Below are 22,413 nucleotides of genomic sequence, written 5' to 3' on the forward strand. Positions count from 1 at the left end.
CACAATCTGTGCCTCCTTCATCCACACACTCTGTGCCCCCTTCATCCACACACTCTGTGCCCCCTTCATCCATACACTCTGTGCCCCTCCTTCATCCACACACTCTGTGCCCCTCCTTCATCCACACACTCTGTGCCCCCTTCATCCACACAATCTGTGCCTCCTTCATCCACACACTCTGTGCCCCCTTCATCCACATACTCTGTGCCCCCTTCATCCACACACTCTGTGCCCCTCCTTCATCCACACACTCTGTGCCCTCCTTCATCCACACAATCTGTGTCCTGTAACCGGGAATGGGAGCATGTAATGAGTGTGGATGAGAGACGCAGATCTTGTGCAGAACGGAGTTGCCGAGTTGGGAGATATTTTGAGACAAGAGAGGAGATGTATGTTGTGCAGCTTTGTTGACGGCCTTGTAGGTTAGTAAGAGTATTTTATATTGGATTCGGTAGAAAACAGGCAGCTAGTATAGAGACATACAGAGTGATTCAACAGAGGAATAACGATTTGCAAGGAAAATCAATCTTGCCGCAGCGTGCAAAATAGATTGTAGGGGTTTGAGTCTGTTTTTGGGAAGGCCAGTAAGGAGGGATTACAATTGCAATAGTCAATGCGGGAGATGATAAGAGCATGAATTAAGGTTTTTGCAGTGTCTTGTGTGAGATATGTGCGAATTCTGGAAATGTTTTTGAGATGTATGTAACATGATTTAGATATAGAGTCAATGTGGGGAACAAAGGATAGGTGCGAGTCAAGGATTACACCTAGGCAGCGAGCTTGTGGGGTGTGATTTATGGTCATGTTATCAACAAAGATAGAAATGTCAGGTATGCTCTTGTTGGTGGGTGGGAATATTATTAACTCTGTTTTAGAAAGATTAAGTTTGAGTTGGCGAGAGGACATCCAAGATGAAATGGCAGAAACACAGTCAGTTACACGGGACAACACAGATGTCGAGACTTTAGGAGAGGATAGATAAATTTGGGCATCATCCGCATAGAGAGGATACTGAAATACAAAGGAACTTATTCGATTTCCAAGAGAAGCGGTATAGATAGAGAACAGCAGAGGACCTAGCACTGAGCCTCGTGGTACTCCAACTGATAGGGGAAGTGGAGCAGAGGTGACCCCCAGAGAAATTAACAGTGAACGAGCGGTTAGAAAGGTAGGATGAGAACCAGGATAGAACAGTGTCTTGAAGTCCTAGGGAGATGGTTCTATGTCAGAGCTGTCAGTCTATCTTTGATTCAGTATAGCTGGTTTACAGTATAATAAGCATACTCTGCTCACCTGGTACCTCCCAAAAGTCCTTTCCCCTTTAAAAAAGTGATGTGGAAAATGAACGAGCCCTAGAACCATGTAACCCCTAGGCTTCTGCCTGCTATAAATCCAGCCTGATCTGAATATGTCAAAGTGACCAATACAGAGGGTGCAGGGAGTTCAACATTGGGAAGTAATCCACCAGATAACTATTATTATGACTAGCGCATATGTCTTTAATAAATATAAATTCATTTATTTGAGCGTAGCTTTCCTACCAAGGCTTGCAATTCTACATTCATGGGTTTGATTGAAGAAGCTAATTAAACCATTGCACGGATTTAAATTCACTATAGGGCATTGCATGTTTCTACAGAATAAACTTATTACGCATGAAAAGATCATTTTATATTTCTTTGAAATGTGTTTTACAAATATATATTAGTGCAGAACTCCATTGATAATCCCAGTTTTCCATTTAGAATTTCTTTATATTCAAAGTTTAGATGCACTGACAGAGTCATATTTGAATGATTAAATACAACATATATATGATAACGGTTGGTCCGGATCTACTGCTGATGTTGGGGACCATTCTAATACCTTATATGATGCTATATGGTCTTCTTCCTGTAATCCATCTTTACTTGTTCTGTAATAAATACAAATCACTTGATCTATCGTTGTTTCCCATTTTTATCTATGCTTATATATTGTACTCCCCAATGCTGTGAGACAGCAATGCTAACCACTGTGTCACCGACAAGCTCATAGCACTTTTAGACACTTTGGGTGTGATTAACGCTAGGTAAACACTGGAGGTTTTTCAGCCGATTATCGGGTCAATCCCCGATAAGCGACATATTGGTCGTATATCGCGTATAATCACACAATGAACGACAATATTTCCAAAGTGCCGATTGTCGTTTCATTTGGTTGGTCGTACTGTTAATAATCTCGTTCCAATCACCTTCCGATCATGTAGTGTGTATGCACTCCCGATCACGATCTCCTCATAGTTTACAGAGTCATGGGGCTAGATTTACTGAACTGCGGGTTTGAAAAAGTGGAGATGTTGCCTATAGCAACCAATCAGATTCTAGCTTTCATTTTGTAGAATGCACTAAATAAATGACAGCTAGAATCTGATTGGTTGCTATAGGCAACATCTCCACTTTTCCAAACCGCAGTTTAGTAAATATGCCCCATGAACATGTCCCGGTGACAAAATGTAGAGAGTGCTGTAGATGAATAGTTTGTTCCTTCTGACTGAAAATTTAGTTTCAGATTCACAGAAGGTAACGAAAGTCGTTATGACACGTGGATAGCTATAACAAGGCGGTTTTAATCAGTGTGACAGGAATGAATGAATGAGTGACTACTGTGCTGTCATTCTCTAAACGACTAGAGGACCAGATGAATAGCACAGATCTGAAGGTAAATCGTGTGTTGTGTGTATGCATGAATCGTCTGAGTGATTGGACCTTCAGTCGTTAGTAAAATCCTTGTAGATAACACATCGGTCGGAAAATTCTTCAGTGTGTATCTAACCTTAGAGTTAGAAACTAGAGCAAATGTGTGTCCTAAAATTTGGTGCCCTGTGAATGCACTCTACTAAAGCCAGTGTTTTCAGCGGCACACCTCTAACATTTGCGGCCACTTGCGCTTCGATGAAAATGACCAGGATCGTTTATATGCAAGTGCAGTACAGAAACAAGTTACGCTCACTTCGCTGAGAGGCATCTTATTTTAAAACTTATGCATGTGAAATAAATACAGGCGTGGAAACGTAAGTGAGCAGACGTACGTTTGCGAATATTCAAATGAGCAAATTTTACATTAAACCTTAAATCACCCACATTTTTGGGAATGTATAAGTGCTTCTTTTAAATATGAAACAACTTGAATTGTAGATTGTCCTCACCAAAATTTTACAACATGCGACCAGGAAGTGAGGGATTCTGTTCCAAAAGGCAAAGCCAAATATATATCTAATATTCAACTGTAGACAGAAATGGACAGTATACAAATAGAACTATAACACCAATCATAATAAGATCTACAACGTGGACATAAAATATAGAATTTCCTTTGTATAAATATAGAAAGTGCTCGACAAAGTTGTCTCGTCTCTGTCTAATAGACATTTTAATTGAGAAAAAAAAGACATTTTAGAAATTATCAAGTTTAAAGTCGCCATTATCGTCTTTTTAATTTGCTTCTAAAACCATCTTTAAGCAATGTCTCCGCGTTTCCATGACAATATAATTATAAGAGATACTGTAAAATCATAAAGATACGCAAAATAAAGGCAGTAATAAGCCAATGTGCGCCATCAGTGCTTAATTAAAACTACCGAGGGAGGGAGGGGAGTTTAGGGATGATGTATTTTATAGCTAGAAGATATGTACAGGCAGATTCTCATCAAGAAATAACAATAATAACTATGGAGGAAACGGACAAGAAAAAAATGGGTTTAAATTACGACAAAAATGTGTATTTTGCTTTGCACAATTTCTTCCTATGGTTCGAGGATTGTTGCTGGTATGGGGATAAGATCTGTAAAGCCAACTTATGTGTGTGCCAAATATGGAATGGTGTAGCTATAGGAGCATGGACCCCAGTGCAAAATCTCCACTGGGACTCTACCCTTTGATATGCTGAAACACCAGGTTGCCTGTTTAGTAGATACTGAAGACTTTCCAGTTCAGAATTCTTGCCGGGTGCTTCAATAACTGTCCGTGGTCACAAAGAGAGAAAAAAAAGATGCATAACACTGTATATACAATCTAAGTGCAAAGATGCAGTCATGTAGAAGTGCTCATTAGGCTCGACTGTGTACAGAGGCAGTGCTGCTTCATCCCAGGGTGCTGCAGTTCAGGAGATACTCAGCCACACCCCAGCTCTTGTACCTGATGCTTCTTCAGGCATAAAAGCCTGGCAAAGTTTGAAAGTAAGTATTGCTCTGTCGAAGGTTGTCTGTAAAGTCTATGGAATTGCTGCCAAGGTTTACCAGCAGTCCCGAATATGGGCATTTCTGCCCCCACACTTTCTGATAGTTGGGGCTGAAGGCTTTTCATTGCTGTAAATTTTCCTGGAGTTGAACTCTACGGAAGAGATATCGACAGTGTATGCTCACAGTGGCTTCTGATTCAGTTAACATTGGGGTGAGCATTCCTAGGTGATGGACCACCCGCTACATGCTACTGCTGTATATAGGTCATTCAATTACCCTCTGTACTATGTAGAAGTTATTGGAATGCTCTTCGTATTGTGTTGAGATCACCAAAATGTTTTCTCTATTACTTATTGATTATTAAGATTCTCCCTGTATTGTTTAGAGGTGACTAGAATGCTCCATGTAATGCATATAGGTCACTAGAATGCTCTATGCACTGCACAGAGGTCACTAGAATGCTCTGGGTATCCTATATCAGTTACAAGAATGTGTTCTGTATTGTATAGAGGTCACTAGAATGTTCTGGGTGTCATATATCAGTTACAAGAATGCTTTCTGTATTGTATAGAGGTCACTAGAATGCTCTGGGTATCGTATATCAGTTACAAGAATGCTTTCTGTATTGTATAGAGGTCACTAGAATGCTCTGGGTATCGTATATTAGTTGCAAGAATGCTTTCTGTATTGTATAGAGGTCACTAGAATGCTCTGGGTATCGTATATCAGTACAAGAATGCTTTCTGTATTGTATAGAGGTCACTAGAATGTGCTGGGTATCGTATATGTTACAAGAATGTTTTCTGCATTGTTTAGAGGTCACTAGAATGCTCTGGGTGTCGTATATCAGTTACAAAAATGCTTTCTGTATATTATAGAGGTCACTAGAATGCTCTGGGTATCATATATCAGTTACAAGAATGCATACTGTATTGTATAGAGGTCACTAGAATGCTCTGGGTATCGTATATCAGTACAAGAATGCTTTCTGTATTGTATAGAGGTCACTTGAATGTGGAGGGTTTCGTATATCAGTACAAGAATGCTTTCTGTATTGTATAGAGGTCACTAGAATACTCTGGGTATCCTATATCAGTTACAAGAATGTTTTCTGCATTGTTTAGAGGTCACTAGAATGCACGGGGTATCGTATATCAGTTACAAGAATGCTTTCTGTATTGTATAGAGGTCACTAGAATGCGCTGGGTATTGTATATCAGTTACAAGAATGCTTTCTGTATCGTACAGAGGTCACTAGAATGCTCTGGGTATCGTATATCAGTTACAAGAATGCTTTCTGTATTGTATAGAGGTCACTAGAATGCTCTGGGTATCCTATATCAGTTACAAGAATGCTTTCTGTATTCTATAGCGGTCACTGGAGTGCTCTGGGTATCATATATCAATTACAAGAATGCTTTCTGTATTGTATAGAGGTCACTAGAATGCTCTGGGTATCGTATATCAGTTACAAGAATGCTTTCTGTATTGTATAGAGGTCACTAGAATGCTCTGGGTATCATATATCAGTTACAAAAATGCTTTCTGTATTCTATAGAGGTCACTAGAATGCTCTGGGTATCGTATATCAGTTACAAGAATGCTTTCTGTATTCTATAGAGGTCACTAGAACATTTTCTCTATAATATATTGTTTATTAAGATGCTCATTATATTATTTATAGGTCACTAGAATGCTCTATTTATTGCATAGAGATCACTAAAATGCTCAATGTATTGTATATTTGTTACTAGAATTTTGTCTCTATTGCTTATGTCAGGAGAATGCTCTCTGCATTGCATAGATGTCACTATTATAGTCTATGCATTGAGTACCGGACAGATGGGAATGAGCAGTATTTGATTATATGTCTTTGACAAAACAATTTTTCATATACTGTATTTCATTGGCTACATAAAACCACACCCACATTAGACCAACTACTCTTGCACGGTTTACTATAAAATCCTTTTTCCCTTGCAGAACGTTGGTAAAAGAGCCTGGGCTACTTGCTTGTGTCTGCAAGACTTGCCAGCTCTCCCATTATTGGTACATTATGTAGCTCAGTAATACATAGTCTTTAATATATAATTATGTTAACACCAGCCAATGCGTGAATGTTCAACAAGTTAGCCCTATTGTTGTACTGTGTTCTGTCCATGAGCAATAACTACTTTGTTTCTAACCTGTGTGTAGAAAGACGTTTAAAATTCCAGCCTGTCTGCATTGCCAAAATCTCTGTGACCCTCATGATCACGCGCCCAAGCCTGCCCTTTCAACATCCCTTTCTTGTTCATTTAAATATCATCCAACATTTTATATTTGTGTAAATGTAGCAGCAAAACATTTCCTATCATCAAGAATCCTCTTTGTCTTGTGAAATGATACCGCATTATCCTTCTCACCATCAGCTTCATAATCTTCAGTCTCTTTTATGCAGAATTAATGTGTCATTAAGGTGAATGATGGACTTAGCTGTGAAGTATAATGTCCTAAATCTTTTATACCTACTGGCAAATAAATGAGTGATATATTGTTTAGATCTGTTCTCCTTTCACACAACATTTCTGACTTGCAAAATGCGATGGTCAGAATCCTCACTTAATATCCTGACATGATGCTGTGTATTGTATCCGTGATCCTGCATTAAGCAGTATTGCTCCCCGATAACATATCATAGTTCTCATCTATCAAGTGCATTTTAGCAGAAGAACACAGCTAGTTCTCTCTATCACACTCGACGTAAGCACCATCCATACTGAATTTGTCATTTTGACTTACAAAATTAACAGAATAAGTGTCGCCAGTAATACATTCTCGGGCAATTCTTCCTGGCACACAAGAGCTTTGTGACATCTCTCTGTGTGTTTTATAAAATTCACTAAATAAGGCAATTATTCCATAATATGTCTCCCAGTCTATATCTACAATATTGCCTGCTTTTATTCCTTAGAATTTGTGCCAATTGTACTTGTAGCAATAGCATGATGTAGCTTTATTCCGTGCACGCGGTATATAGATCTGTGTATTGTATTCATCTCCTTATCAGTATACAAGGTGCGTTATCTATACGATGACATCCAGATAGAGGCTGCGAACATGATTTTGCTCAGAAATGGACATTATGGAAATGTGATGCTCACAAAGTTGAGTCGTTGTCTGTGTCAGAGATGGGAAATGAGGGATAAGTTATCTACCAGATATCAGCCCCATACAGCAAAATAGAAAAGCAATTTAAATGGGCATTTGGGAAGCAGCTTATTTTGAAATGAATATCTGGACCAGTGGATGACAGCCATTTGTTTTGTGCTTGGATGACATAATTGTGCTTCCTTGGGGCCTGTTAGTGCACAGAATGCAATTTAACAATTTTTTTTAAGAACTAACAACATCACTGAGGTATGAGGCATGATACTTTATTAATTAACAAGATCGTGGCTGTAAATCTCACATCTGCACTTCATGTGTTAACCCCTCACTGTTAATAACACCACAATTTCCTCAGTCTCCCAAGCCCGCTGCCTTGGTGTCACACATGACTCCGCCCTCTGCTTTATTCCTTACATCCAGACTCTCTACCAGTCCTGTCATCTCCACCTTAAAAACATTGCCAGAATACGCCCTTTTCTTACTCAACATGCTACCAAAACTCTTATCCATTCTCTAATCATCTCCCGTCTTGACTACTGACTACTGCAACCTCCAGCTATCTGGCATTCCTGACACCCATATAAACACACTTCAATCCATCCTAAATGCTGCTGCAAGACTGACCTTACTCTCTCACCGCTCCACATCTGCTGCACCACTTTGAAAATCCCTACACTGGCTCCCTGTGTCCTCCAGAATCAAATTTAAATTACTCACCCTTACCTACAAAGCCCTCAACAACACCACCCCTTAATACATCTCAAATCTCATTTCAAAATACTCTTCCTCCCGCCCTCATAGATCTACCTCTGACCTGCGCCTTGTCTCGTCTCTGATAACCACCTCTCACTCCCGCCTACAAGACTTCTCCCGTGCTGCTCCCCACTTACGGAATTCCCTACCACGCTCAATCAGACTTTCCCACAGCCTTCAAATCTTTAGATGTTCTCCAAAAACCCATCCCTTTTTTAGAGCTTACTTTATCCCCTATTCACACTAATGTACCCTCACATCTGTCCCAATCTCCACTCTGAGCCACACTCGCTCCTCTTGTTTCAGCTGCGCCCTCTTCCACTTAGAATGTAAGCTCTGTAATGAGCAAGTTCCTCCATACCCGTTGTTTTCATGTCTGCATTTATTTTGTCTACCTTGTATGTCCTTGTTGTATGTATGTACTGTTTCCCCTACTGTACGGCGCTGCGGAGCACTGTGGCGCCTTACAAATCTACGATGAAAATAATAATAATAATAATGCAGTGATCCAGTAAAAGGAGGTTTATCACACTCCTAACAGTTAAAGTGACCATACATGGGCCGACGTGGAGACCCCAGGGGGTAAATGTATTAAGTTGTGAGTTTCTGGTGGGTTTAAAAAGTGGAGATGTTGCCCATAGCAACCAATAACATTCTAGCTGTCATTTTGTAGAATGTACTAATAAATAAATGATAACTAGAATCTGATTGGTTTCTATAGGCAATATTGCCACTATTCAAACTTCCAGATCTCTGTAAGATATGCTCTCACAGGTGTTGCCATGTCTGAAAGATCCAGTTGTTCCACAGATTGAGGGGTAGATTTATCAAATAGTCTAAACGGTAAAAGTGTAGGTGTTGCCCATAACAACCATTCAGAATCTAGCTATCATGTTCTAGAACAGGCCTGTCCAACCTGCGGCCCTCCAGATGTTGTGAAACTACAAGTCCCAGCATGCCCTTCCAGCTATCAACAGGTTGTCTACTGGCAAAGCATGCTGGGGCTTGTAGTTTCACAACACCTGGAGGGCCGCAGGTTGGACAGGCCTGTTCTAGAATGTACTAGATAAATGATACGTAGAATCTGATTGGTTGCTGTGGGCAACACATCCACTTTCCTTTTTAGACGGTTTGATAAATCTACCCCTCAGTCTTTTTGGGCCCATACATACTGCAATTTACAGACAAGTAGGTGTACAAAGGCTTAATTGACAAAAAATCAAGCCAAAACTGTAGCATATATATAAGCCAGCAGTATCACTATATATGTAATGTTTCTTGTACAGCTCGGACAATGAACACTAATATTTGAGTCCATTGTACTATTATGAAGTATGTCCAAGTAAGGCCACTTGCCATTGTGCCACTCCCATTAACATGAGAATTGGTTCAACTCACAAAATGGCTGCCACCACTGTATCTGCGTGACAGATAAGCATAGTTCCAACATGTATATTTTTACAGATGGACATTGTGAGTACTCCAAGAATGGATGTGGTCATCTTTGGGGGGTGCTTACGAAGTGCCAGTCCCTTCCCCTCTCCTAAAAACGCCAATTCAACACCGCGCTCACCTGCCGCTGGTACTCGTGGCTTTGTAGGGTCACATTCAGCAGGGCACACCAACTGCTGTGTAATCCTGACAAAAGTCCTGAGCTGCGGGACAATCCCCTCAAACCGGGACTGTCCCACCTAAATCAGGACAGCTGGGAATTATGGGTAAGTTTTAAGGGAAATTGTTTTTTTGCAAAACATTTGTTCACGGAACTCAATTCAGCTCTGTCCCTGCGGACTTTTATCCAGATGGTCCAAACGCTGCTCCCACCAAGTATTATGCATTAAATTAAAATTGTTTATTAAATGTCTGTGCATAGACCTGAACTTTTCTGTTCATTATACACTCTTTTTTTTTTTTTTGTTCCTAGTTAAATGTGAGGGCATCTGATAAACCGTCCACATAAAATAGATCTATGCTTCGTTCACTTCAAATGTCTGTAATATATAGGACCATGAAACCATGAGGATATTATTTGGCTTGGAGTATAAATTATAAAACATGTCAGTCTAGTCATTCTACATTTATTATATTAGTTAGTAAATGCAAAGGCCATCCTTATTCTCCTACAATAAAAACTACCCAGCCTTTTCATAAAAGATGATTGCAATTTTCCAGTAGCCTGTATTTGCAATAAAAAGCTATAACTCATCAGAATTTGAGCTATTTGCTCTTAAGATACAAGAGCGAGTTTTCCCCCCTCTCTCTCTCTCCAACGCCGTACGTGATATTAAGTATTCATAGATCTGCAAAAGGAGCCCAGATATGGCCCAAGTATAATTGTTCCTACTTTTCAAGTTGATTGAAATCGTTTGTAGAGTTAGACGTATGCTGGGCGCCGGTAACTGGGCGTTTTAGGATCGTGAAAAAGTGCCTAGGTGCCTACTAAAGATTCATATCCATGAAGGGCCAAGCTTCTCCTCCCAAGGGTAATTACATCAATTTGAACATTTTCATTTATCTCTCGCTCTCTCTTTGATTCCAGACTTTGAGATTATACTAGGGAGAAAAGAAAAAAAAGTATGATACATCTTTTCTGTATATCACAGGACACTACGTATATTCCCCACAGGCTCTAAAGTTTTCATCTTTAATGCATTATTCATTGTTTTAACCTTTAAGGAGTTTACAACTTTGAGTGATATATTACAAGGAGAGGTAGAGAAAAGAGCAGCAAGTGAGAGACTTGGGGATAGATCGATCAAATCATCTATAAAGGAAAAGCGTAGGTCCTGCCCATAGCAACCAATCAGATTCTAGCTGTCATTTATCTATTATATTCTAGAAAATGATAGCTAGCATCTGATTGGTTGCTATGGGCAATACTCTCCTCCCTGCGCTGTTCAGCTCTGCTGAGCATGCGAGAGGGATCAACCCATCCGTAGAGATAGACACTCGGATCGAGCTTACGGGTCCACTGTTTGAATAAATAAAATAAAATATTCTGTTTTTAAACAAATATGTTATATAAAAAAAATAAGGCAGATATAATAGAAATGTTATATTATTCCCCCCAGAAAATAATATATTTTTTGTTGGTGTTGGGACATAGACCCATAGAAAAATAATTTATTGTAGTAATGTCATTAACAAAGCAGGCATAGGCTTGACTGGTTAAAAGACATAACAAATTACTACAACGAGGGATTGTCCAGCGTTAACCCATATGATGTATAGGACGAAGCAAAAATAAGCCCCTTCCCCTGGCAAAATATGGTCTTCTGACAAATAGAGATCTTTGTTTTAAACACACCAAACTTATTCAGAAAATGACAATATTTTTGTGTTTAGAATGACAACACATAACAAGTTTTCTTTCAAAAAGTGGAGATGTTGCCTATAGCAACCAATCAGATTCTAGTTATCATTTATTTAGTACATTCTACAAAATAACAGCTAGAATCTCATTGGTTGCTATAGGCAACATCTCCACTTTTTCAAACCCGCCGTTTAATAAATATATCCCCGGGCGTGTTTCATATTCTTGCGCCGGTTACTTTTCAGGCAACTGCGTCAACTGTGGCCATTTTTCCGCAGAGTCTGTTACACATCATAAGAGTGTTAAAAAACATACCTCTCAGTTTATTAATTTTCTACAGAATGAGATTAAGTGGCGGGAGCTTAATGGGACATTTTATTCTCTATCGTATTGCACTAATGTGGCGCTCACATGGAATGTTGACTTTGCAAACCCAAAAACTACCAATCCATGAAGGTGCAGGTTGTGTGTGATATTAGAAGATACTCTATGTTGTGTTCAGCTTCCCTGTATCTCCACATGACTCCCAATATCCTGCAGAAATCAATGCTCTTCTGTAATTTTAAGAGTATTTTGTTTAAGAAATAAGGAAATTTGGCTATTGAGCGAGTTATTTTCTTGTAATAAAAATGTAAATAGTATAATATGAGTTGTTAGGAGGCAAAGGGAAACTGAGGGGGGGGGGGGGTCCTAGTGCCTGGAAACCCCCTCCAAGCCTGGGGCACTGTATAATTGAGGTGGCTGGACCCTACCCTTCACACGGCTTTGCTTGAGAAGGGAGAGCTGCGTGCACCTAACAGTAGTGCACACAGCATTGCCCATGTATATTATGGGGATAGGAAGAGTTGGAGAGCAGCCAAGCACTGTCTAATATTATAGCCACGACCCCATGCATTGGCGGCGTGGTGTGGAAACCTCCCTCTACAAATCCTGCGTTTGCCCCTGGGAGGTGCTATTGCCAGTGATACTGACAATTAGCCCTCACCGGCGAAAACGCTGTTATTCACAGCTAAGTAACTCCCCCCCCCCCCCCATCTCCAAGTGTTTGGTGATTAGTCGATCAGCCAGTCCAATCAACAACTGCATCTGTCCAATTCAGTCTTCCATATAAATTGGTAACAGTGCGGGCTGTACTGCGGGCTTATGAATTAATCATCGGTAACTGATAGATGAACTCGCAGACATATGCTATTGTATAAAATAATAGACACGTTCCATTACAGTTTGTGTAAGATGTTTTGACATGTTGCGTAAGTCAGCACTGCAGAACTCATTATTTCAGAACACACATGTACCACCATGTTTGAATTGATTACTTCTGCTTTTGTATCCCTGTCCCTGTCATAGAAATGATTGCTTCTGATGTCTGGGTTGAGAGCGTTTCCTTATTGTCATGTTTGCTACAATGTCAAATGTGCTCACATAAGATGAATTCATTTAACCATGGAATAAAGCAATTCTGATCGATTCACACCCGAGTTTGTCTTCTGTGTGTTATTTCCAGGATACTACTGACATAAGGGAGGGGATCTTTACTGCATTACTGTATAAAAGGTAACTATAAATTATGTCAATGCGAAATTACAGGCTATTATTCTCTATTTTCAACATTCCCCTACTGCTATCATCATTCTGGCATTACTCATAGTCTTTCACTTTAATCTCAAATCATTGATGGTGACGACAATGGAATGTATACGTAAGATAAAGCTGTGTAGTGGCAGAGCGGTTAGTATTGCTACCTTGTAGCATTTGCGCATTGGGCTGTAATCCAACCAGGGCCCTATTTATGTGGAGTTTTTGCTATGGGTCCCTAAAACTCAAGTTACATCACTGAGCCGGGAAGTTACTTTGTAAATAATAATAGATAAAAGTGTTGTTATGTCTTTGCAATACTTGTCAACTCTCCCGGAATGTCCGGGAGACTCCCGAAATCCGGGTAGGTCTCCCAGGCTATCGGGAGAGCAGACAAGTATCCCGCATACGTCATCTTACTCGTCAAAATGACGCGATTTGCGTTGAATCGCGTCGTTTTGGCCCCGCCCCACGCGACAACATTACGTATTTGTCTCAAGGGTGGGGCCAAAATGAAGCGATTGACCGTGCCCCACACCCTCCCGCCCTCGAACCACGCCCCCTGTCCGGAATCTCCCGGAATTCACTTTTAAAAGGTTGGCAAGTATGGTCTTTGCACATGATATAACCCTCTCTTTCTCTCCTTCATCCAGACTTAATAACGATGGCATGTCACACCCCCGATTCCACTAGACTCCGCCCCCCAAAGCCACATTCCAAAACTGTTCTATTGTCTAAAGACTATCAGGTAAATAAGATTTCACTACAGGAACACCATTATGGAAGCTAGGCAAGGTTCTGCCACAGGAGTATGGTTATGGTTCAGAAGTAATAAGAAAAGTCAAATGTTTCACTGTCAGTAAGAAAAATAGGGATCAGCAAAAAAATATTACAAAAACTGACAGTGCTAAATTACACATAACATTCAAAGCACTAATGGTTTTTGGCTTAAAGTTGCCAGATTGATATTCACATGCACACGAAAATGTGAAAGTCTTCTGTAAATCAGAGACAGAAATATTTTTGGTCCACAATTTTTCAACCAAAGAGCAGACGAATACAATGGAGCCATATTTGATGAATATACCGCAATATCTCCTCCAGCTTGCACCTGTTGTTTTTGTGGAATTATTAACAGATGCTTCAAGTAGAACACAGTAATTAAATTAGAGGAGTGGAAGGAGAAATGTGATTAAATGTAGTTTAATGCTCTATTTCCTACATTGAAGAATCAAGTTCCCGAAAATGCTAAAATTATTATTTATTTATTTTTTTCTCACACATAATATTATCACCAGATTTTCATAACTCTTAACTAAATAAATCCATCTATGTTTTCTCTTTCTGGCATAAGTATTGACAAATACTCCTCTCTCCACCCATTTTAACTTTTAATGCAAAATAATACAGACATAGAAGTGTGAGCTCAGAATCTACTATATAGGTAGAAAAAAATAATTGCAAAGTCGGATGCAAAGTGGAGCGACGAATTCTAAAGCTTCAGATATCAGTACGTAGAACTCTCTAGCATAATGCAGAGGGTTTACTGGCTATATCACAAAATTAAAGTGGACATTGAGATATTGAAAAAGAAAAGTGATGCTTCACTTTAAAATAATGAACACAGGAAAGTTTGCAATGTAGAGGAAGTAAATTAGATACAGGTTTACGGATACATTTGTTGTGTGACCTGATTGACCCACAACGACATCAAACTAAGGTTCGGGTAATGTCACTGGTTACTAGGCAATGTGTGTTATAAATGAAGAGACAAGAGTGATATACAGGTTCTGCTTGGCTACTGGTATCACGATGAGCGCAGTGGGATAAACCCAGTCCCTGTTGCCTAGCAACAGTGAACAAATAATGACCGTGGATAGCAATCTATTACTCACAAAGGTTAATGTTAAAGGTTCTGTCCAGAAAAATAATGAATTGTAGGAAGGTCGGCGCAAGACCTCACAGGTAAACAATTTCCTAGTGCCTTGAAAATGCCTAAAGGGAAGGGAACCGAGTGTATGGCATTCATGCAGTACACACACCGGGGACCAAAAGAGCAGAGCAGAGTCAATAGGTGACGGAAGGAAAGTACATTAACACAATGATTATAATGAAATATTTTGTGACTAGGTTACAAAAAAAAAACAACAAAACTTTGGGATTCGTGATCACTGTAAGTTTTACATCAATGCTCGGCCGTACATCCCTGTGTGCATTGAGATATTTATTTTATATTATATGTAACATTTATATAATCGCAGGTATTATGTAACCACCAAATTGGGGTGCAAACGATTAAGAATGGGAGGAAAGCAGTTTCAACCAGAAATGATTTGCTACGTTTGCCCACACACTGGCAGATATGGTTGTTTGACACCAATCTGTGATAAGATGGGTCTGAGATGTAGCATCTTCTTCTGTGTGGTTCCAAGAACCCTACTGTGCCAGGGGTACATAGTGGGCATCTGCCCTAACATCCTGGTATACGGACACAAACATATGTCAGACCTCCCAACATCTGTGATAGGGAAATCAAGATAAATTAGGCCACTTCCCAAATCCACCCAGGCCACACCTTTTCAAGTGAAGACTTACCCATTTTCATCATCATCATCATCTATTTATATAGCGCCACTAATTCCGCAGCGCTGTACAGAGAACTCATTCCCATCAGTTCCTGCCCCATTGTAGCTTACAGTCTAAATTCCCAAACATAAACACACCGAGAGAGAAAGAGAGACTATGGTCAATTTTGATAGCAGCCAATTAACCTACTAGTATGTTTTTGGAGTGCGGGAGGAAACCGGAGCACCCAGAGGAAACCCACGCAAACACGGGAAGAACATACAAACTCCACACAGATAAGGCCATGGTCGGGAATCTAACTCATGACCCCATTGCTGAGAGGCAGAAGTGCTAACCACTGGGCCAACAACACCTTTTTCGCCACTAAAACTTAGAACCTTCTTATGAAAATCAGGACTGAAATGTGTGGCCAATTATATGAGTTGATCAAATAGATGGATCTGGTGGCTTGGTCTTCAGTTTACCCACGCTGGGCAGTTAATGCAGTTGGCCGATGACTGTACAGTCACAGAGATCGGATTTTCTGCCAGTCTAGATTGACATCTGATCAAACACGATCAGGGCGTAAATGTATCTATCTGCAAGTTTCCGGTGGGTTTGAAAAGTGGAGATGTCTATAATAACCAATCAGATTCTAGTTATCATTTATTTGGTACATTCTACAAAATGATAGCTAGAATCTGATTGGTTGCTATAGGAAACATCTCCACTTTTCAAACTCGATGGAAACTCGCAGCTTGATACATTTACCCCCAGATATTAATTGGGGTTGCTGGACATTTTGGCTTCAAAACACATGCTGGAAAGGAATATCTTGTCAAAAGCATATTATATAGCTTTAAACAAATTAGTTTTTGTCATTTTCAGGATATTTTTAATTTTCTATGATCGAGCTTTACAGTAATATTAATAGCACCTTAGTAATATAGTAATAATAGTAATATGTAGGCTTTAAACGTAGTTAATGTGCAGGCTTACGAATAATATTTATATATTACTATATGTTATATTTTTATGGCAATTATGACCATTTTCATATATTACCAACAAACAAATGTCTGAAAATCCTGTTATCCAATAGATGTTCAGCAACTTCACTTGCTAAGACATATTCCTATTGACCTAGGTTGTAACGCACCAGGGGACAAAAATCTATATTCTTTTTCTTTTGCTCAAACAAAGAAAATTTCATGCTGTGTAGAAATAATTTAGGAAGCAGTCAGTAAATCAGACTGATGGGCAAAACCCGGGAAAAGCTGCTCTAGAGCAGAGGAAATATACTCACCCCAGACACGTTAGGAGACTCTGGGTCAGACCTACTGCTGAGGATGGCAGCATCAAGATTCCCTGCCAAGATTATTTCTGGAAGTAGCGGTGTAAGTAGCGGCACTCATTGTTCAATAGCATATTTCTGAATTTTAATTAGAAAGTATATAATATATAAATCAGTAGAAATCCTTTTCTACAAATTACATATAGATCACACAATGGTTATCAGTGCTGCCCTTTAACTATCTTGGGTTCTATTTTCCCTCTATTATTTTAACGATTATCGTACCGGAGACCCTTTTGCGAAAAGGCAAAAAAATTGAATCTGCCACATAGAATGAAAATAAATAATTAAAAGCTTTTTTAAAAAAACAAACAAATATTTTATATATAGTAAACAAATAAGGTAGATATACAGTATTATACATATATGGACAAATTTAGTTGGCAGCGTTGTTGTTTAGAACAAAGCGGCCGCACGTTATTACCGTTACAACGGTAATTTCTCCGCTGATTTTGGCTCACGGCTCCGTGAGCCACGAGAAAAAAAAATCAGCGGAGATTTTCTATCAAATGAGGGAGATCTATGGGGTGGAGATTGAATCAGTCCCATAGAATTGTAGGTCTATATTCACAAGTATCACCGCCATACTTAAAGGAGGCTCCTCTAATGCCAAGGCAAAAAATCATGCCACCAGAGAGGTGGCAAGATTGGCAGTAACCTATCTGAAGTTTAAGGGCTGGCAAAGATAAACTCTATATCTGACAAAAAGCATAATTTTTGCTGGAAATAGGTTTTTTTTCCAGTAATAAAAAGAGCCCTTTGTATTATTCACAGCAAATGTTTTGCAGAAAATGATAGTTATATTGTTTATATAACTATCATTTCATAGTTGCCAACTTTTCCTCGTTGGCTTCAAGGAGATCCCGGGAAAGGAGGGAGTGCGGGGGCGGGACTGGACAAATCCCATCATTTTGGCCCCACCCCCTAAATGATTGTCACAATGTTGGCCAATTACAGCAGGGGTTAAGATGACGCAATATTTTCCTAATTACCCCCCCCCCTTAACTATTGCGGAGATGAGAATCAGGAGGTTGCCCTGCTCTCCCGGGAGGTCATCCAGAAATGCGGGAGTCTCCCGGACATTCCAGGAGAGTAGGCAACTATGCCTAAAGAAAAGCAGCTAATTAATTTCTAGAGACTAAAGTGTCTTTTACATTTCTGTCTCCATTATTGAAGTCATGTTGTCTTACCTGTCAGTCTATGATTAAATCTTGGTCTCCATGAAAATGGCCACCTCCATAGGCATCAATACATGGACATAGGACACAATTTCTGGACTTTGTCATCATGCCACAGATGGCGAAGCCAACCACGTCTTGTACTGGCTCAGCATCAGGGAGAATGCCAGACTCTTCAGGGAGTGAGGGAGATCACCCCTATTTCAGGGAGTAGTTGGCAAGTATGTATCATTTACGTGAACACAGATTTTGGTTTAAAGATGTTAGTTGCGCCTCATTTGCTGGACTGTGGTCGGTTTTTCAGGCGGTGACTCAAATAAAGAACCTGCACTATTTCCATAGTCTGTTTATTTTTAGTAAGATCACAAAATAACAGATTGCTCTGGGACAGTTTGATACACTCTGAAACATTATCCGGTCTCTGACATCCGGAAAGTGACTGAGAATCACCTAACAATAAACTCATTTTAATGTAAATTGATCACAAATGAACAGTTTACACCATATGAGATTAAACTGTACCAAAAACCCTCGGCGGGGCCGCAAATGGAAGTACAAACAAAAAACAGAAAAAACAGATTCTCAAAATGAACATATGGCCCATTGGAACACATCAAATTGTCTAGATGCCTCAAAAGCTGAAGTTTATACCAAAACAACAATGAAGGAACTGATGAATAATTTAAACCGCACAGACACTGCTCTGAAACATCTTATTTTAGGCTACATGAGAATTCAAATTAATCTCTATTATTTTGTGTGTGTTTTTTTTTTTTAAAGTGTCGCCTCTAATGTGCTAATTTTTAGATAAGCAATCTGATCGCTTAGTAGAGGTTACAAATGAATCCAAAATAAGTAAATCTTGTTTATTACTTCTCGGCAACATGAAACGTTTGCTCGGACTGTTAATAAGGGATTACATTATGGGAAAATGCTAATTCGGTCATTTGAACCATATTCAGTTCTTGGAATATCAAACGTCTGTTAGAATTGATTAGATATCACTCTGAACGTTACTTACTAAAGTACCAGAGCAATTTATTCCCGTGTATTTTAAATGTAAGGATTCTCTCATCAACCTCTGAGCAAGAGACCACTGGTTGAATAGACCTTTCTCTAACTGCGCATGAATCAGGCGAACCAGATACAATGTTTTTTACGTTTGTTCTGTGTCGCTACATTACTGGGAAGATTATAACAGTAGTCAGAGGATACATTTATAGAAACTCTTTACCATAGATTCCGAATGGCTGGAAAATGCCTCACATGCTGATGGGGTAGAAATTGTGTTTAATCTAAAAAACAGATTATAGAATAGAAAATGAAAGGGTGGAGCTCACTGTTTCCACACAATTCACTGTTATTAGCCACTGGGAAGAAATTCCATGTTGGGCTGCGATGATCCATCGGTCTGCCTGTATGTTATCAATTAAGAGTCCACTCCCACTTGTTTAATGTTACCCATATTTATGCTTTTCTTTTTATTGTACAAACGGAGGGGGAAAAAGGCTAGCTCAAACCAGTTTCTTGCCTACGGTCCATAGCGGTCTTAAAGAGGTTCTGACAAGGAATGAATCATCATCATCATTTATTATATAGCGCCACCAATTCCACAGTGCAGTACAGAGAATATTTGTTATTCACATCAGTCCTTGCCCCATTGGAGCTTACAGTCTAAATTCCCAAACACACATACAGACTAGGATTAATTTTGTCAGCAGTCGATTAACCTAGTACATAGGCAAACCGAGGAGAGGGGAAGGGGGGTTCCTAGTGCTTGAAAACCCCCCTCCAATCCTGGGGCACTGTATAATTGAGGTGGTTGGACCCTGCTCACACAGCTCTGCTTGAAAAGGGAAAGCTGCGTGCACCTAACAGTAGTGCACGTAGCATTGCCCATGTATATTATGGGGATAGGAAGAGTTGGAGAGTAGCCAAGCACTGTCTAATGTTATAGCCACGCCCCCATGCATGCTGGTCACGCCCACTGGCGGCATGATGTGGAAACCCCCCTCTACAAATCCTGCGTTTGCCCCTGCTAGTAGTAATTTTTTGGAGTGTGGGAGGAAACTGGAGCACTCAGAGGAAACTCACGCAAACACGGGGAGAACATACAAACTCCACACAGATAAGGCCATGGTTGGGAATCGAACTCAGGACCCCGTAGCTGGCTTTAGGATTCAAACAAGTTTTAATTGCAATTTTTACAAATACTCTTCCCCTCGTTACAAGATAAAGATCAGAGACAGAATCTAAATTTGCAAATAACTAAATTCTAAAATGAATAAAATACTAATAATTATTTGAAAAGCATTGAAGGCACGTAAAAGGTCTAATTCAGGTCCCTCAAATCCAACAAACTTGTGTACAATGTTTGTTTAGTCTCTAGCAGGTACCATAAGTAATCACTGGAATGCTTAGGTTAATCAGTACTCAATTACCAACCACAAACTGCTTAATTGGCTCCATCTATGAGTATGTAGATTAATTCATCACAATTTAATACATTTCACTCCTCTGATCTCCAGGGAGAGTTATCCTGCATCGCAGAGATGAGTTGGCTGATTAGCTATTTACCAAGCTGCTTAAAAGGAACGTAAGTTTCATTTACGGCTTCAGGTTGTGATGTCTACACCTAGTGGATGATACCAACATCTACTCTGTTCGAATTTTTATATTACGAGAGTTATAAGTCAATCGGTGGCTTCTCAGGGTTAGGGAACTACAAGCACCAGCATGCAATGCCAGTCTATTTCATTCTTTATTTATAACAAATTCTAGTCTTAGGAGACTCTACATGATGTCAGTTGTTACAGATTTCAGGTCAAAACGCAAAAAATAAGTGAGTGAGGATGTCAAGTGTTAACTTTAAAATTATGGATGGAGTTGCACCAAGAACCACTAAAAGCAAGATACAAATTTATTAAATGTGAAGTCATTGTGTCACTCATCCATAGCAATGGGAGTCTGATGCTGTATTAAACAAATAATATTAAAGAGGTGTTATTCACTATGAACAGTCCAAATACGGCATACTTGCCAACTCTCCCGGAATGTCCTGGAGACTCCCAAAATTCGGGCCAGTTTCACGGACTCCCGGGAGAGCTGGCAAATCTCCTGCATCCCGCACCTGGCACCCCAAAATGATGTGATTCGCAGTGAATCGCATCATTTTGGCCCCGCCAACCATGACAAAGCGGCATGTCTATCGCGGGGGCCATAATGACGCGATTGGCAGCGCCCCGCCCCCTCCCGCCCTTCAAGCACGCCCCTCTTCCAGACAAAGCAAGGACAAAGTAGGTAGCCACAGACTGAGAGTTATATAATAGAAGGATCAGGGTCCCCCAGCAGTACAGAGTATATCAATAGATGAGTAATGTGTTAGTGAGGACAGGGCTGCATGTGACAGGGGCAATGACATGATGTGAGGAGGGGAATTGAGGCAGCAGGAAGCCACAGACTGAGAGTTATATAGGGGAAGGAGCAGGGTCCCCAGCAGCACAGAGCAATGAAGTGAGACTCCTGTTGAATTACTATGCCTTTCAGGCTTGTGTCTACAAGTGCTGGATTCAAAAGACTACTGTGTCTACTGAGATTCCTGTGCCTGAGAAATAGGCATGATTTTGCTATTTGTTATATGCTGTTCTAATCACTCGTTACTGACTTAGCTAATTCCTGATCATTACTATGTGTTAGTGACACCTATGAGGTTTTCTATGCACAAATACGGTACAGAAATCATCACTCTATGAGGTCTGAGCAAACACGAGGGAAGATTGTTACCAGAAACATCCCAAGGAGACACATCGTGCGAGGTTTCTATGAGACCATGTAACTAACTTACCCAGCCCTATAATATGTATTTTAGTGTGTCTCCTTCTCTGTCCCTTTTCTGGTGCTGTCAAGCGGGGCAAACCTTGGGGGCAACAACATGTGGATGTCTTTCAGCAAAGCCCAGCCCCACCTTAATGTGGCGATGAGCGGACACTCATTAGATTCATCACCCCGGGTGGGGCAGCACCAATCACTAGCAGTTGGGTGATATTCGTGTGAAGTTTGTATGTTCTCCCTGTGTTTGTATGGCAGGGGCGAAGGAACGATCATTTTCATGAGGGGAACGGGGGTAAAAGGCCAGGTACCCCTATAGGGTTTGGAGCCCCTTTTTCTCGCGTTTGGTATCTCGTTTTACTACAGTTGTAACAGTGACTGTAGATATATAAAGACTCCCGATCCTATGATAATTTTTGTCAGTGTTTCAGGGGCTGGCCAACCCCAGTTTCACTGTTTATTTTGCTATAAAAATGTA

At 40.1% G+C, this 22,413-nt stretch overlaps 1 protein-coding gene across 4 annotated transcripts in view; it reads right to left on the reverse strand.

The window, feature by feature from the left end:
• The window catches only part of NEGR1 (neuronal growth regulator 1), a 394,650-nt gene that overhangs the window by 20,286 nt on the left and 351,951 nt on the right, over nucleotides 1–22,413 (reverse strand). The window contains exon 8 of one of the 4 annotated variants that reach the window (XM_075181907.1): nucleotides 9,209–10,675. The exons of 2 other annotated variants lie outside the window; for them this stretch is intronic. In XM_075181907.1, the coding sequence (XP_075038008.1) occupies nucleotides 10,671–10,675 (5 nt within the window). In that variant the 3' untranslated portion in view covers nucleotides 9,209–10,670. Of the gene's footprint in view, nucleotides 1–9,208; nucleotides 10,676–22,413 lie in introns of those variants that run through there. One more of the 4 variants, XM_075181908.1, reaches the window with a different exon arrangement.

This window comes from Mixophyes fleayi, chromosome 8 (genome assembly GCF_038048845.1).
Source record: "Mixophyes fleayi isolate aMixFle1 chromosome 8, aMixFle1.hap1, whole genome shotgun sequence".
Classification (NCBI taxonomy): domain Eukaryota; kingdom Metazoa; phylum Chordata; class Amphibia; order Anura; family Limnodynastidae; genus Mixophyes; species Mixophyes fleayi.